Genomic DNA, 18,915 nt, shown 5'->3' on the forward strand with positions numbered 1-18,915 from the left:
GACTCCGTCTCAAAAAAAAAAAAAAAGAAATTGCATATTTATCTCCAAAACACTAACCAAAGGTCTAACTAAAATGCCTGAAAATAAGAAAATTTAATGTTAGCTTAATAAATATAGCACATCTGGAAGCAAGGTTTTCAAAGCTATGCTGGTAGCACATACTCTGACCAGGCTTCACTCTGCAAACTTCTGTGCACCCTCTTGTTTGGACCAACCTTGGGGACTCACTGCTGAGCAGAACGATAGACACTGTGTCAGTACTTCATAGTCACTTCTCTTATTGTTTAGACTCAGTTCTTAGTCTGCCTCGACCATCAAATGTAAATACCTTCAAAGAAACAAAGATTTGCAAACACTAATAATGGACAGATATGTGTAGGTGGCATGAGGATAATTCCCAAAGAGGTTCAATGGTGTTTTGAAATTTGAGTAAAACCCACAGAGTGATTAATTTAAGGGTAAAATATGCATTTGTATGTGTACGCACCTTTTAATCTGCTAATTTTTTTAAAAAGTTTCACTACCGTCTAACAACAATTCAGTTAACTCACTGAGCTTAAAAACTAAGAAAACAAGATTTTACTAAACAAATCAATTCAACAATTATTTGACCTACACATTACTTTAGCCAACTAAATTGAGCTAAATCCTATAAAAGACGAGTTGGAGTTAGAGAAGTAAATGAGCAATGAAGAGAAAAGGGAGTAGAGAAGAAAATGCTGTGAATAAGCAAAAGAGGAAGGACGAATCAAGAAACAAACCATGAGAGCCAAAGGACACTTTGTATAGAGGAAAGGAGCAAGGATGCCAGGGTTTCAGAAGGAGCTAGCAAAATTTCCAATACAATCTGCAGTTCCTTTGAGCCACAGGCTTCAGATTACTATCATCACCTATTAGCTGCTACTGAAAAACTAATTTAGCTACTTACTTAGTTCCTTATCTTTAAAACCTCCAAGCCAGATGAGATGACCAGAAAGGCAAGGTGTTTCAAGACTATAGAATCCAATTCAAAATCACCCCCCTACTCTACTCCCTGCCACAGTCCTATGACCTGCTGAGGTATCCAAAGATCAGAGAGCGCAAACAGGCAGCCCACAGAGTCAAACCCAACCTGTATACCTGATCCCTATAGCTCACAGTGTATTTTTCCAATTGTTGAATAATTGCCCATTTTTAATTACTGAACACTTAAAAATCAGGAAACTGCACATAAAAACTGACGTCCAGGAAAAAAAAAAAAAAACCACTGAGCCAGGCAGTAACAGCAGGCCCACCTCCTACCTGGTAGAGTTGGGCAAGGGCAGCTGTCCTCTGTAGAGGGGGCATGCACTCTACAGTTTGCACAGGTTTGTCTATAACTAGCCCGCCCTATCCTACAATTTGCCGACTTGGCCCTGCCACAGGTATTTGATTTTTTGGTCCCTCATGGAGCTGATTCACCCAGCAAGCATAGCAACTCCTGGGCTTCCTTAAGGGCAATGACCACCACACCCCTCCAATCCGCACAGTCCACTCCTGAGTCACACCCTGGAATATGGCCTCACCCACAGCTGCTTCCTCTTATGAATCTTCAACTCCAGTATCCTGGATCTGGCCATGACCTCTCCCATAGCCCCAATCCACTATGTTGCTGTTCCATTTTTCTCTCTGCCCACCCATTCCTTCTGGAACTCCCTTCTCTCTCTGTACAGCATCCCAAGTACTTTTTCATCCGCATCCTCAGTGACCCTATCCCACTCTCGTCCAGCCACTCCCTATTCCATAGGTACAACCAGCACCCACAATCCACCTTTCTCTATCCTAAGCCTGTAAAGTTGAGCACTATAGAGGAAAAAAAATGAGAAGCCTGGCACCACCAAAACTTCATGCCAACCTCAGCAATGCCCATTAGCTCCCCCTCCCATTCCTTCCCCTCCACCACCTCCAAGGCACCCCATGCTCCACCTCCACCTCCCTCACCTAGCAGAGTGCCCTATCTCATCCTGAACTGAGAAAACTAAAGCCACCAGGTTTGATCTTTTATTTATCAACAAGCATCCTTCCCCTCTTTCTTCAAATTCTGATGGTGGTACCCAGTCACTCAAACCAATAATTCAACTGTTATCCTTCACTCCCCCAACCACGGTACTCTCGGCTTCAAATCCAATCAGTCACTAAATTCTGCCTTGGTTTGCTTTCTAAATATTAACCCTATCTCCTCCAGTCTTGCTCCCTTCAAATCCATCCAAAAGCTGCCATTAGGCTGAGCTCTCTAAATCAGCGTCTTAACAAGACACTCCTCTATCTACAAAATAGAAGCCAAACTTCTTAACCTAGCATTCAAGGCTGTCCACGATGGGGCCTTATCTCTTGACACCATCTTCTTAAACCCCATGCTTCCAACAACACTTGGCTCTGAGGTGCCCCTGCCTGTGCATGCAATGCCCTCTACCTCCAAGAAGACTTTGCTATTAGCTTCACAACACAGGCTCACCACGATCTGATCTGCTCAAGTGTCAAGGCAGGGACTGTGCATTCACTTTTGCATCCCCAGTGCCTAAGGCACACAGCAGGCCATCAATATGTATTCACTGCATGAGGATTTCAAGGGTGCCACCCAATCAACAGGGCCTGTCAGATTAGTACCTCACATGTAAAAGCCTGAGCCTGGCAGACCTGGGCTTAACCCCAGCCCAGGCTTTTCCTAGCTGAGTGTCCCTAGGCAAAGTGCTCAGCCTCAGTTTTCCCATATGTAAAGTGTGACTTTAAAAAAACCTCACACATAAGGCTGATGTGAGGGCAGGACAAAATCTGTTTAAGTGCCTAGTTGTACATCTGGAATACCGTATGCAGCTAATAAAGAGCTGCCATTGGTATTTTAAAAGTTACAACTGAGGTTGTAGTCAACCCTTCCATCCTGTGTGTGCTGGGTGTGAGCAGCTCAGGCCGTCTCTTTTGAGAGAAAGCTCCCTGCCTTTTGGCCATTTTACTCCTCATTAACACCTCAACTAATAGACAAGTGGGAGAAGAAACGTCCTTCTGTCAACATGACTAATGACATATTATCTTTCTGTGCTACTGTTGACCTTCTGCCAGCAGGACAGTGCTGACTCAGCCAGCACTGTCACCTGCCTCTCAGGTGGATAGCAAACAAATGTGAACACGCCTAGCTGGGGCCAGAGCTGTGGTCTGTGGCCTGCAGAGTTCCTCCCGAGACAGACGCCTGTCTCAAACAGAAACTAAAGCTGTGCTCCTGTCATCACCGAGCCCTCAGAATAACTCATTATGCTAAGGCACTAAAACAGGGCGGTTAGACACAATGAGAATGTGTAAATACCTGAGGAGTTACATATCTAAACTACTCCACACAAAATCTATTTTTTAATGAAAAAATATGCTTTTGGAGCATTTCTGTGATTAAGGCACTGAATTTCCCAATGCCTAAGGTAGAAACACATAAGTAAGTCCCTGATGATAAGCTGACAGAAAACAAACAGATACACAGCTAAGTCCTGTCCTGATGAATCTCATTAGAAAAGTAAACCTCGAAGGCTGGGGGAGCAGAGACATTGACAGATTGGGAGACCTGGGAGGGTTTCACAGAGAAGGCAGCACTGACGTTAGAGAATAGCATTCTGAGCAGAGTGGACAGCATCGAGAAAGGCATAGAGGCTGGGAGAGCTAGTCCTATCACTGAGTGACAGAAAATTAACAAGTTAGAAACTAAGTGTATTGATCACTTTAATTTTTATTGTACCCTATTTATGTATGTTTTTGTTCTCTCAAAATTTCTCACACAAGTAGTGAGAATAAAATCTAGGGAAAATGTCTACATGTAAAAGCTTTTTTAAGAATACTTTGAAACAGAAATCATTCCTGCTAGAGATCTTTCCTGAGCAGATGGCCCTTATGCTTTTGGCAGAAGACATAGGGTTAAACGAGAGACATAACATTTATCTACTACTCCCTGATAGGAAAGAAGGGTGTCTGCAAGAACCAGGCAGGCTCTCACCGTCTGCCTGCCTGCCTTCCTTCCTGCCTTCCTTCTTGCAGCAGACACTGCAGAGTGCCCACCCCACACCCGCTCCCAACCTCTTGTTCCAACTATTCCTTGCCCACCTGCTTCCCGCTACAGAGGCTAAATTTAAAATAAAATTAAAAAAGCAGACACTGTCATTGTCAGCCTTGCTGGTGGCCAGGGCTGGCCTGTGACTCTATCTATCCCTTTCCTCTCCACTAAGGGTACCAGCACGGGACCAAGTCACGGGGAAGTCATACAAGCACCCACCACTGCTGCTACCTTCAGGCTTCCTGATGTGTGAGATAACTAAATACCTGTTTCATTAAAGGCATTTTATGTTGAGATTTTTGTTATTTGCAGTCCAGAGTATTTCACATACATTCCTCTGTCTCCCTAGGCTGAACCCTCCACTAAGGGGAAACTACCAGTGAATTGAAACCACAGAAGTTACCTGATGCTTCTCTTGGACCAGATTTACCCTGTACCTATATCTGAAAATTGAAATAAACATTTTAGAATATATAAACTTTTTAAAAACTAAATAAAGTACACATCACAAGTAAATATCTTCTGCTATATTTACCTTACCAAAACCACCTTTTACCTTACCAAAACCACAAAATTTCCTTTTAAACAGTAAGTTACCAAAGAGGGATGGTGACTGGGTTGAAGAGCAGAGATCTGATGTGCTTTGCTCCTGTCCCCATGCGATTTCAGTGAATCACTGTAGTTACCTGTGGTGTGGGGCATAAATAACACTGGCCCCTTCCTCCTCCTGCCATTTTGCAATGAAGTTATCAAAAATCAAGGTATGAGAATAAGTGTAATATGTTATTAGGTAAGACGGATCTATTGTAAAATGCTTGTTTTCCCTTAATTTTTATTAGCATCCATTTATAACGGAAATATGTATAGTTCCAGAAAGCACATGAGAGCCTCTTTATAATACCGACCTTTATAGTCAAGACGAATGATTTCCTCATAAGCTAATCACTTGATATGCTTTGAGAACAGGAAAAAATAGTATATAACAGCTGAATAATTATGAGCGTACTTACCGTGGGAGTTGCTATGAGAAAACAAATGCTCACTGCTGTTCAGTGAGCTTCCTATTGTTTCCCAAGACGGATGTGCTTTGACTTCAAGTATGTATATAAGGATTCAGCTGTGAGTTACGTCCCGAACGTAAGAAATCCAGCACCAAAGAATGGTTGTCACTAATCTTTGAAAGATTATGCTTGAATGAGCTCATTAATATTTAGTGACCCCTTTCTTTAAATGATATTTAGGCTCAGTGCTCTTTTTCTTTTCTCTTTATTTATTTGTTTTTGAGACACGGTCTCATTCTGTCACTCAGGCAGGGGTCATGGGTGTCTCTCTGTGCCCCTTCACAGAACAGATGCAACTTATGGTTCATCAGGTGGCTTTTGGTGCAGACAACACTGTCTCCCCATGTCTGACCTTGAGGCAGGAAGGTCCAGTGATAAGGAACACTGGCTCTGGAGCTAGACTGCATCACTTCAAATCACAGCTCTGCTACTCTGCTACTTAGCAGCCGCGTGGCCTTGGCAAGTTATTTACCCTCTCCATGTCCCAGTACCCTCACCTGTAAAATAAACCAGTTTATGTGAAATATAGCTATGGTTGTAAGGATTAAATGAGTTAATCATGGGAAGTGCTTAGAGCAGACTGAGGCACACTGCTCATAAAATGCTATCATTATTATAATTATCAATTACGCAGGTTTCCTCTCCTAAATTCTAGGTCTCACAAAAACTTCTGCCATGACTCAAGTACTTTACAGTTCCTATACTGCAGTTCCCCTTTCCAGTCCTCCCTAAATCAATAAATAATTCTGCTGCCCACTCCCCATCAATAAAACCAAAAATCTACATCCTGCAAGTACTGTCCACTTTACCCCCAAGCTATCTTAGTATTTACTGCTACCACTATAGTCAAAGTCACCAGCAGCACTTCACTAGAACCTCTCAATAAAAGCTCCCTCTCCCAGTCTCCCTGCTTCTTCTCTTCCTATCATCTAATCTCTAATCACCAGGCAGAGTGAACTCTCTAACATAAATCAGGTATCTTATAGGCTTATGATCTGCCACACTTCACTGATGAAAATCCATCCAATCTCCTCGCCAGGCCCTCCAGGCCCCGCCAATATCCTCACCTGGATTTCCTACTGCTCACGCCAGGGGCTCCAGCCGCACTAGCCTTCTTTCTGCCCATAAACTCACCAAGCTCATCTGCAAACCTTTGCAGGAAGCTCTGCCATATTTACATGGCTACCCCACTCCACTGGTGCAAATATCACTTCCTTGGAGAGGCCTTAAATAGAAATCTCCATTTGCATCACTCTCTACAGCACTTCCTTGTTTTTTGGAGTTCTTTTTTTTTTTTTTTGGTTTTTTGTTTGTTTTGACACGGAGTTTCACTCTTGTTGCCCAGGCTGGAGTACAATGGCGTGATCTCGGCTCACAGCAACCTCCATCTCCCAGGTTCAAGCAATTCTACTGCCTCAGCCTCCTAAGTAGCTGGGATTACAGTCGTGCACCACCACGCCTGGCTAATTTTGTATTTTTAGTAGAAACGGGTTTTCTCCATGTTGGTCAGGCTGGTCCCGAACTCCTAACCTCAGGTGATCCACCCGCCTCAGCCTCCCAAAGTGCTGGGATTACAGGTGTGAGCCACTGCGCCCAGCTTCTCTGTTTTGTTTTCTTTACAGCTTTTGTAACTACCTGAAATTCATATTTTCTTATCTGTTTTCTATCCTTACCTAGAATGGAAGCTCCATAAAGACAGAGATTTATTTGCCTTTCTAGATAGAACAATGCCTGAAGCACAGCCAGCACTCAACAGTAAGTATGTGGAGAGAATGAGGGAAGCAGGGAGAAACTGTCAGGATCCAGCAGAGACCCATCCCTAGTCCCCATTCCTGAATCAAGATGTCTCTGAAGCCTGACACCAACATTCCATCAGAGAAGTCAGCTATTCAGGAGGAGACTGGAGGGCTGTAGCCTTTGATCCTAACTTACTCCTTGCAAGGCCACTTTAATCTGATACTGACCCACAGATGTTTATAATGGTCAATCCCCAAACTAAGTTTCCCAAAATACAATCTCTCAGGTACTCAAATCAACACAAAGGGAAGTTTCAAACAACCCCCTCTGAATTGCTTGAGTTCATTTAATAAGGACACAAAAAAGATCCCAGCCAAATTCATCCATTTTGTCTCATTTCGAAAAGCTGGGAAAATGCAACTGACAAAACAGAAAAACTTCAGTGTTCAAAGGTTGCTGGGGGTGAGGGACTGTGAGTGTTTTAACCAAAGAAAATCTGCTGATCTTTTTTCCTTAATTGGTTCTGGGAATCAACAACTGACCACAGGAGGGTAAGTGTTTGGAACAGCTTTTCCTTATTATCAAATCCTTGATTATAATGATTAAGCCTAGATTTGTGGTTCTACTAAACCTCATGAAGCAACCTCACAGAGTATGTGTACAACTGCAGCACCACTCGTCAAAGGTTCACTCAGGGACCTCAAGTCATAAAATTAGCATCAGAGAGGGTCAATACACAGAGGGACTTTGTTGACACCACTCAGGTAAGGAAACTGAGGCTCAAGAGAGTACATGATCCGCCCAAGGTCACAATGCTAGTGTTGGACAGGACCAGGACAAGAACCCAGGGCTGACACCCAGGCCAGTGCTGTTTCTGCTCCATCATGGTGCCACCCATACACACAAGGACTACAGACAGCCCAGCTCTTCTTGGTGTCATGTTCAAGCTCTCCCTCACAAGTCTGGTTCAAAGCCATTACTAAATCCACTCCTCAAAAGGGCTGAAAACTTCCCCCAAGATGCCCTTCAAATATGTATTCAATGCCTGCTCTGCACCAACCACCCTATTAAGCAGCAGGAATGCAAAGAAAAGATGTGTTGCTTTAAGAAACTCGCTTTGATGAGGGACAGAGATAATTACAAAGATGCAACAATAAAGTCTGAAGTGTCTCCAGAGACCACAGAGGAGATGGGAGGGCTTCCTGGAGGAATGTTAGCTCTGGAGCTCTGTCCAGTTGGATGAGGAGCAGTGAGACAGGCAAAGAAGTGAGAATAGTACTTCACCATAGGCAGAACAACAAAAAATGAAGACTAAGAAGCATGAAACAATACGTCAGCAACTAAGGGCAGCTAACTGGGGCTGAAACACAAGGCTGAGGGAAGGTAAGGTGGCAGGGGTAGGTGAAGTGCAGAATGCCGCCAGACTGTACCCTGCAGGTGCGGGGAAGCCACCACTGCAGGCAATCACTGTCGCATTTGGGTCGTAGAAAGATCACTCTGACCAAGTATTGAGACAGGATTTGAAGGAAGCACAAATGAAGGAGTGTGGGCCTCTACCACAAAAGTCAGTATTGATAACAATGATCAAATTGTACTGGGTACTTTCTATCTCCCAGATACTGTTCTCAGCACTGTCTACAGAGTAACACATTTAATTTTCATATAACTTCATAAGGTAGGGACTATTATTACCTTCTTTCTACAGATGAGTAAACTGAAGTAAAATGAGAGACAAGTTACCTATCCAAGGTGTCACCATAAAGAGGACAATCTCCTAACAACTATGCATATTTCATCTTCAAGTAAGAGGATCTGGCCTGAATGGAGACTTCAGTAGAAGACACTGAGGTGGGGGTGCTGATCCATGCAGTCATCATAAGTTAATGACCAAGCTTTGCGTCCCCAAACATCCTGCACACTACCTTGCCCTCTCGCTCCAGAAAGAGAACCAAGTCAACCCACAGTAAGAATCTATGCTCCAAACACAGCATATATCACCTTACAAAAGCTCCCTGTCTGCAATGCCCTCCTCCCTCCCCAGCCTGTCTAAGCCCCGCAGCAGTGAAAGCCGGAGTCCTGCTTTCCTACACCTCAAATGCAACAAGCCTCTGACAAGGGCCCACAGCAACTCTTGGCATGCACATTCATGTGGCAAGTATTAGATGCTAGTCTTCCAAAGACCTGGCACAAATACCTGCTCTACTGACTAAAGCCTACCTAAGGCCTTTTCCAGACCTATGGAAAAGAATTGCAGTCAAGAACAATGGGCCCAAGATAAAAAGAAGAAAAAAAAAAAAAGACAGCCTCTAGGGCTATTTTTCAAGATCTCACAAGGATCACAGGACTTCGGTGTCAAGAATCAGGAATGTGCAGCCTATATCTTTATTCTCCTCTAATACATCACTTTACCTCTCTATACTTTAGCTTTTTAGACGAAAAATGACAGATTAGATTTGTATAATCTCTAGGCCTCCATCCAACTCTGACTAAAAAATGAAAATCTAGCAATATTTTGCAAAGTACATATCCACTGATCCAGCAATTATGCTTCTTGAAATCTATCTTAAAGAAACATTTGCACAGGTACACAAAGTAATACATACAAGAACTTTAAATCCAGCATGGCTCACCATTGCAAAGAATTAGAAACTATTGAAATATCCAGTAATAGGAGAAGGGTTAAAAAATAAATAACAGTGCTATATCCAATACAATGGAATACTATAGCACTTGCAATAATGCAGTAATACTTCTATACATATATATCGGTATGAAAAATGTCCAAGATAAGGTGTCAAATAAAAAGAACAACCAGCAAAACAATTTATATAGTGGGAGTCCTATTTTTGTTTTAATAACAACAAATACATGGTGACGTATGAAGAAGAAAACAATCCATAAGAATACATCCTAAAAACAAAGGGAATTTTAAATGTCTTCACCACAAATAATAAATATGTGAGGTGATGGGTATGTTAAGTAGACTGATTTGATCACTCCACAATGTATACATGTATCCAAACATTATGTTACACCATATACATGTATACAATTATTTGTCAATTAAAAATAAAATAAAAAATTTTAATAAAATCAAATTGTTAATGGATGATATCATTTCAAGGAAATCAAGTGACTCTTCTTTTTGTTCTTTGAATTATTTTAATCATCCAACACACACTACTCTCAAAATAAGATAAACACAAGACAACACCATAGTCAAGGTCATTTGCACTAATAACATGAGCCTCAATGGCATTTATTCAGCATCTTGCAGATCAAGTCAAGCAGTCAGAACCCATGTCACATCCTGAGAGGTTTGAAGCCACTTTCTGGCCCTCACAACAGCTCATTTGACTCAGGCACCTGGTTCTCACCACAAGCCAGTGGACAGCCTCCTGATTATCTCTTCCCAAGAAGTGGGGGTAGACTGCGGAAAGAAAAGTGCCCATGGTGGCCAGATGGACAGAGTCCTCTCCATTCAGCCACACAATCAAGGAGTCAGTCTGGAACATGCTGTAATTAGGTGTAACATCACCTTCCACTCACCACATGGCAAATCCATTCCTTGGGGTTTTTAGAAACAAAAACACCAAATTTCTTCCAACTGAGTAAACTTCCCTGAAATCTAAACATTATAGTCTAGATCAAAATGATGAGGAGGGAAAAATTTTAAATATTACATCTTATTTTAGGAGTCCAAACTATTTTACACTACACACACACACACACACACACACACACACACCCTATTAGATGTTCTAAAATACCACATGCAATAGTAAATTACCATTTCTGTCCACTAAATCATACCCAAGAGAAAGTTAATGGACATCCAGAAGTTTCTCCTATGCATTTATGAAGATCTGGCCCATGGTCTCATCACCCCTCATAACTATCTTATGAAGCAGAGGGCAAACATTTCCAGCCCTGCATTCTGAGTAGAGTCCTAAAATAGGTGAATTTCCCCTAGACTTCAGTGAGCACAGTGAAAAGCCTGCAGCACTCACTGGATCCTCACCCAAAAAGAACGCAACACCTCACTCCACGGCACAGCAAGACCATGTTTGGGATCTGTCATCATCGCAAAGAAATGTTTACACTGCTATTTCTGACACTCTTGTGTAAATCTCAACAGTGGCTCACCCCTAAAATCTCAAGTCTGTGGTAAAGGGTCCATTTTAAAGAAATCCCAAGTACCTGTTTGTTACAGTACAAAAGATGCAAAATTCTGGCAACAGGGGAAATTCACTGGAAGCCTGTGATGTGGAGTCAAGGTGCTCCCTTTCTGCTGGGAGCCCCAGGAAAAGGGAACTGGGATTGTGGAAGCAGGCTCATTTTGCTGTTTTACCATACAAAAAGCATGACTCAATCTTTGTCAACTCTCCTAAAGTTTCACTAAGCAAATGGTTTGTTTTTCTCAAGGACTTCAGGTACTTTTTAAAAAGATATACAAGCAATGAGTTTCAAGTTACTCTAGAATAATAAATATTCTCCAAGTATTTGTCTTTGAAAGCATCCTCTACTCCAGCACAGGACGATGAAACTAAAATTCATAGTATAGAACAAACATTAATATACATTCATATTACTCAGAAAACTAGAACCCACAGGGTTACCAGGGTCACTGCTGGTACATTTTTATAAATTTAATGATCACATTCATCTAAACAAAACCAAAAATAAGCAAACTCTTCCTACCCATAACACATCTGGCTGTCCATCTTCCTCCCAAGCCAATGCCTACTACAAAACTTGTCAGGTGTTAGTGAGCATCTTACAAGTTGAACACAAGGGCATCCCCCAATCAAGGAAAATATGCCCACAGAAAGGAGGACAATGCTTTGTATTTGACGTCCCACAAATTTATGAAGCACAACACAAGGCGGCATAGTAGAAAGAGCACCAGACCGGAAGGGAGAGGCTCCTAGCAGTAAAAACTTTAATGATGCCATCTCCCAGAGCATCCCACCAGTACTCTATCTTTTCCTCTGGCCTAAACCACTGCAACCAGCCCCTGCCTGCTCTCCCGGACTCTATTCTCTCCTCTGCCCCAGAACGATCTTTCTAAAAACAAAGATCTTTCCATACTTCACCTCTGCTTAGACACCTTCCCTGAGGCTCCTCTGCCTACAGGCACAGTTCATCTCATTATCTGTCATGGCATTCTGCAGAGGCTCTTCACACTGCCATGCCTCCTTGCTCCCAGGCAGGCAGTACAGCATACCAGTAAATGCACACATGTTGCAGGAGTTTCATGCTTGCTCCAGAACTAACCTTGACCAAGGCTCTTAAGCCTTTTAAATAAGTTTCTTACAATTCAGTTTCTGCATTTGCCAAGCTGAAATCGTAACAGCTACAGTGGACTGTTATTCCATTTTAGAGAAATTATTTATGTAGAGCACTTAATACAATGCTTAAAACTCAGTTAAACCTCAATAAGCAGTGACAATTATAATTATTATTAATACATCACAGAAACTCACTAAATGTTTCTTAATTGAAGAGACTCTAATCTCCACTAACCCATTATAATTATTACTAATATGTCACAGATACTCACTAAACATTTCTTAACCAGAGACTCTAATCTCCACTAACCCCAGACAAATGACAACTTCTCTAGGTCTCAGTTTTCTCATTTTTAAGTATGAGAGGTGAGGAGAGGTATGGGGTGGGGGGTGGGGGACTAACACAGAAAACAATTAAATGCTAAATTGTGTGATGGTAACAGAGTATTTGAGAAATGAGAACTGTTTCCCTAACTTGAGAAATGTATAGATCAGCACTATAAAGGGGAAATATTCCTTTGGATCCCCTTTCCCCTAAGCATTCACTTAAATTACATTTATTATAATGTTATTGAAGTATGTCCAAACATAAAACTTATGTTATGTCTTCTCTATGCTTTAGTTCTTATACAACTATAAGGTAAATAATATTTAAATCTGGTAAAAACACATAAAAGAAAGCTCAACATTAACATGACAAATAACAACGATGCAATTTAGCAGACACTGTATGGCTGCCTGCAATGTATTAAATACAACAGCGGCATGGAGCAGGTAGCCTGCATTCACATTCTGCTTACTGACACCAATGTGCGCTGTGACCCCTTCAGCTACCCAACACTTCTGTCTAACAAATTGACATGAAACCTTTGTTCATACAACTTCCAGTCATCTTCTGACACCAACAAATCATCTCTGTAATAAGTTCACATCTGTTCTTCCCCCATTAGCTAGAGACAATTAAAGGAAGGCTCAAACACAGTCAATAAAGTCTTTTGGCACTGCTCATTTATAAGGTCATCAAGATGCCACAGAATCTGTGATTTTTTAAAAAATGTATTATTGGCCAGGCACAGTGGCTCACACCTGTAATCCCAGTACTTTGGGAGGCTGAGGTGGGCAGATAATTTGAGGTCAGGAGTTTGAGACCAGTGAACATAGTGAAACCCCATCTCTACTAAAAACACAAAAATTAGCCAGGTGTTGGGGCACACGCCTGTAATCCCAGCTACTCAGGGGGCTGAGACAGGAGAATGGCTTGATCCAAGGAGGTAGAGGTTGTAGTGACAAGACTGTGTCATTACACTCTAGCCTGGGCGACAGAGTGAGATTCTGTCTAAAAAAAAAGAAAAAAGAAAAGTATTATTGAAAAGAATATTAAAAATGAAATTCCAGTTTTAAAAAATAACTGCCAGAAAAACGTCTTCAAACTCCAGTTGAAGAAACATTATTTTGGCCAGGCATGATGACTCACGCCTGTAACCCCAGAACCTTAGGAGACGGAGGCGGGCAGATCACTTGAGGTCAGGAGTTCAAGACCAGTCTTCCTAACATGGTGAAACCTTGTCTCTACTAGAAATACAAAAATTAGCTGGGTGTGGTGGCGTGCGCCTGTAATCCCAGTTACTCGAGAGGTTGAGGCAGGAGAACTGCTTGAACCCAGGAGGCAGAGGTTGCAGTGAGCTGAGATCGTGCCACTGCACTCAAGCCTGGGTGACATAGACACTTTGTCTCAAAAAAAAGAAAAAAAAAAAAGAGAAACATTATTTTAAAATAAATGGATCTTGCCACAGTATCCAGAAAGATGTTAGACATCTGAGATCTAACTCTGTACTGACACTTTCAGTGCTTTACACATATTCTTTAATAACTCTATAACCCTATAAAGTAGGTAACACCTAAGGAAACAGAGGCTTGAACAGAGTCTCCAAGTGTTGGGGCAGCATTTTGAACTCTCTGAATCCAGCACCTCTGCTCTCTGCCCTTTCAAGACAAGCCCTAAAGAACCTCGGCAGAAGACAACCAGCAGTGGACAATATAAACCCAGATGAAGCCAACCAGATGGGAGTGAGGGACTGAGAGAGAAAAGGTGGCATTGTGAAAAAAGAAATGGCAGGACTTGGCAACAAAATTCAGAGGAGAAGAAAGGATCAGAGGTAAGTCCTTGGACCTTTGAGATGGAAAGAATAGGTGCCCTGCCCCCTAGAAATGGAACTTCTGGGAAAAGCAGTCAGTTTGGAATATGAGACCTAAATTAAAACATGGTTGGTTTAAGGCAAAAGGGACTTACCACAAATGGAGATGGATATTCCCTTAACAGATCAAAGCTGGAGATATTAAACTTGAAGTCATGTTCACAGAAAATATGTTTACAGTGCATGAAGATTCTTTCAAAGATAAGGCAATCAAAGGTGTCCAGTACAGAAGAGATGGAAAACAAAGACTGGCAAGACAAGGACACTGGATTCGGAAAGAAGACTTTGTGTCAACAATAGCGTCACTAGATTGGTGTAGAAAAGTCTGACCATAGGAAGAGGAATTACAATGGCTAAGAAACAGGGCCCACCTACCCACGTTAGGACTCATCGATGCATCTTTGTGCCCACTATGTACTAAATACTGTCCTAGGTCCAGCCGTGAAGACCTCTGCACTCATGGAGTTTATGTTTTTGTTAGGGAGAGAGACAAAGAACAAGAAAGCAAGTATATGGTCTGGAGTTAGGTAATGATATATGCTCTAAAGGACAGGAAAAACTAAAGCAGAATATGAGAAAGAATGATGTAGGGGGCAGGTATTTGAGCTAATGCCATCTGGCAATCAACAAAAGATCAACTGAACTCTTAAGAGGAGGTGGCAAGGTGAAATTCAATTTTTTAAAGCTATGAAGCCTTTAGTATATTCATTTAAAATACGTGCTGCCTACTACTACATGAAGTGCTATATTGGTGCTGGAGATTACAGGAAAACACATGCATTTGAAGGTATCTGAGAATTGGTACACACTGAGGAGAAAACCAAGGGCATGTGAAAGGCTGAGGAAGTACAGAGGGGAAGCCAAGGTTCCTGTGGGGCAAGTAAGACAAAACAGTGTCATCCTATGAACGACCTTTTCCTCTAAAGTTGCTTCCAACTTGAATATTTTGACTATATTAGAAAAGGATTGATGTTAGAGCAGTGATATGCTTAAGGGAAGAGAAAGAAGCAGAGGGAGGAAGATTTTTGTAAGATTCGGCAACATTCATTCAACAGATAAATAACTGTTTATTGAGCAAGACCTATTGGGTGCCTCAAGGGTGAGATGCTGTGCTCAACAAAGGTAAGGCCAGGCGCGGTGGCTCATGCCTGTAATCCCAGGACTTTGGGAGGCCGAGGTGGGCAGATCACGAGGTCAGGAGATCGAGACCATCCTGGCTAACACGGTGAAACCCTGTCTCTACTAAAAATACTACAAAATTAGCCAGGTGTGGTGGCGGGCACCTGTAGTCCCAGCTACTTGGGAAGCTGAGGCAGGAGAATGGCATGAACCCGGAAGGCAGAGCTTGTGGTGAGTGGAGATCACACCACTGCACTCCAGCCTGGGCGACAAAAGTAAGACTCTGTCTCAAAAATAAATAAATAAACAAACAAACAAATAATAAACATAGGTAAGAAAAAACACAGACATCTCAAGAAGGTTACAGTGAGACTGTCTTTGTTAACACAGAGCCAAAAAGGATCAAACTGCGGGTAGTGAGTGAGGAGTAGGTGGATGCATAAAGGATAGTGAGACTATCACCCAACTGGAACCAAACTGAAGATGAGGGATCTGATGCAAAAGCTTAAAACATTAGTGAAGTAACCACCAAGTCCATAGCTTAGGAGTAGTTTAACTGTGGTGCCCTTTTCACCCCACACTAACCACATCTAGATTACAATCATCTGCTTCCTCACAAAGCTGTGAATCATGCCTCCTTTAATCTCTATATTCCCAATAACTTGCAAATAATGGAATCTCAATAAATGCTCCGCTAAGGCCAAGTTATAATGACATGAGTGAAATAGGAGAGACTAAATAAAGGTTTGATGGGTGTGAGAAGCGGGATAGAAGATTCCTGTTAGGTGTCCAAAGTAATTGTATTTGGCTGACATCTGGATGAACAGGACCCACCAGCAACTGCATCAAACTCACTGGATAGCCCTGAGAAAGTCACCTCAATCCTGAATCTGAATTTGTAAAATGAAGATACTGGCGCAAACCAGAGGTTGCAGGCCTTTCAGTGGAAAGAAGGTGGCTGTTATAACACTGAAGCCTGGAGAGACTGTGTATCTTTGCTGCCCTGGTAAGGGGTACGGGCTTCCCCTTAAGCTATGCTTCCAAACAAATTATAGAGAGGAGAACATACAGCTGGTATGGCCACCAAAATAAGGACCTTTGAGGTTTGTCAACAAGAGACCCGCTTGTGATGTGGCAGGTAAGGAGACAGGGGTTTGGAGCAGGAGCAGCAGAGACCAGTGGTAATAAGTTATACAGATCTCAGAGGTGAGACAACAGATAGCCCAAGGAAAAAATGGAAGGGATGGAACAGATATCTATGTTTTCAAGGTGGTTCTCACGTCTGGCATGCACACACCCCGGCACCAAAACACACAGTAAGTCAGGGAGAAGCAGAATTCACACAACCTAAAAACTTTAATACTAATTTAAGAGCTGTTAGAGCAATAATAATCCATTAGCAAGATCACCTGTAACCTTTGAAAAGCTTGTTTATTTACCATATTTACAGAGTGCCATCAGACTACATTTTGAGCTTCTGACAAGTTTCCATTTAGGATCACAGAAAGACCTGACATTTCAGCTTGGCATGGGAAATTATGTAATTTCCCATGCCAAGCTGAATTCCCCAACATTACAGGAAAACCCACAAACCCTGCAGAAGGTAGTGAAAAGCCAATCCAGTCAAAGGAAATCTTCCAGTTCTACAAAAGAAAACAAACAAACAAATACCACAAAGAGCAATGAATCATTTCTAGTGAATAACTTTTCACTCTATCTTTAATAATGTTATTCTGAAGCCCCTGAAAAGTATTAAATTACATATTCTATATTCCTGGTGACATCACTGCCTAAAACTACACAACTTAAAGCAGTGAGTGAGCTGACGACTGGTAAGTGAAATCTTTAATGACGTGAAAGGCCAGAAAAAAATCATGTTTGAAAATGCCTGCAGAATAATAAAAGCCTGAGAGAACCTGATGGCTTTGCTGCTTCTAAGCTAAATAAAGCCTGGGGGGCTTTGCAAAGGTCCTAGTGAGGATAATCTCTATGATTACACAGAGTAAACATCCAATCCATTCCACAGGAACCCAGGAAAGTTAATCCAAGAAGAATACCACCACTTAAAATATTGAGAAAAACACACAGTTCTGATTGTTTAAACGCTCCATCAGCGCTGGAGAACGTATCAGGTCATTCTAACAAGCCAGAACACTTGACTAGTGTTTCTGTGACAATGATTTGGCTTGTGTTAACTAAAGGACAAGCAAGATGTTTGCGTTCCAACGCTCAGGCCTTACACTGGTCCGATCCCCGACTCCCAGCAGTCTCCTTACTTCCTGCACACCTTTGGATTATTGCACACTGACTTCCTGCACACACCTGGGTTTGAGACACCTTCCCCCTGAAAGGTTACTCTAGCTAAGTTCCCGAGACAAGCTCGAAGGAAGTTCGCTGTCCCCCTACTCTCGGTCAAAGCACCATCAGCACATGTCACTTGACAAGTTCGGCGGCAGTGGAGTGATCAATTTACATAAACAACTTTGAAGAGATAACGCATCACTGCAAGGATAGAAAGTCGGCAGGACGGCTGTGGCCGCTCCGGGAAAGGAGGCTGCAAGGCTGGCCCGCGGGCAGAGCCTCTGCTGACGTTCACCGCAGCTCCCACCACGCAACAGGTCCACGCAAGCAGGGCCCGGGCGGCCGGCATCTGGGCACCTGCCCCCAGCGCTCCAGGCCCAGCTCTCCCCTGCCCCCATCCTGCGTCCACCCCCGTAGCCACTGCAGGCCAGCCGGCCAAGCCCACCCGCGATAAAGCACGGAGCACATTCCTCCCAAGATGCCGAGATAGTGCGGCCCGCTTGAGCGCTGCCCAGGTCACAAGGTCCTCCGGGACAAGCCTCGACCAAAGGAGAGGCGAGCCCGGCCCTTAGTGGGGGAACGATCCCGGGGAGTGGAGGGGGGCGGGAGGCTGTGCTCTGTAGCTTCCAAATGGAAACAGCCCGAATCACCCGGCTTCTCACTTGCCCGGGCACAAGTGCCAGGTGTCAGTACCTAGACATGGATCTAAGTTACTTAACAGTCCAGAACGTTTCTCCAATAGCACGAGCCCCAGTGACTACGCGGAAAATATTCGGTCACTTTGAATAAAATGAAAAGGAACTTTTACTGGGAAAGGATGGAAGTAAAGAGACACGGAGAAAGAAACAGGTGAATGCATAAAAGAGGGACGGTTCCTTCACGCCGGACCCGGAGGTGGAAGAGGGGACGAGAGAGGAGGGGAGCGGAAGGGACAACAGACGAGAGGGCAGAGCGCGCAGGTGAGGCCGGACCCTTACCTCGGGCAGCTCGCGGAGCTGGTTGGCGTCCAGCAGCAGCTCCTCCAGGCTCCGGGCATAGCGGTAGATCTCCTCGGGGACATAGACCAGCGAGCAGTGGCGCTTGTCGATGCTCTCCACATGACGGTTGCACCGCCACAGGGGGATGCAGTGGAACATCGCCGCCCCCGCAGCCGCCGAGCCGGG

The 18,915-nt window shown here is 43.1% G+C and overlaps 1 protein-coding gene across 1 annotated transcript in view; it reads right to left on the reverse strand.

The window, feature by feature from the left end:
- Nucleotides 1-18,909, reverse strand: part of LRRC1 (leucine rich repeat containing 1) — a 127,918-nt gene extending 109,009 nt beyond the window's left edge. The window contains exon 1 of the mRNA XM_011960202.1: nucleotides 18,730-18,909. Coding sequence (XP_011815592.1) covers nucleotides 18,730-18,888 — 159 coding nt within the window. The 5' untranslated portion in view covers nucleotides 18,889-18,909. The remainder of the gene's footprint in view (nucleotides 1-18,729) is intronic.
- Between the last annotated feature and the right edge of the window lie 6 nt (nucleotides 18,910-18,915).

The sequence above is a fragment of the Colobus angolensis genome, unplaced genomic scaffold (genome assembly GCF_000951035.1).
Source record: "Colobus angolensis palliatus isolate OR3802 unplaced genomic scaffold, Cang.pa_1.0 Scaffold51, whole genome shotgun sequence".
NCBI classification, from domain to species: domain Eukaryota; kingdom Metazoa; phylum Chordata; class Mammalia; order Primates; family Cercopithecidae; genus Colobus; species Colobus angolensis.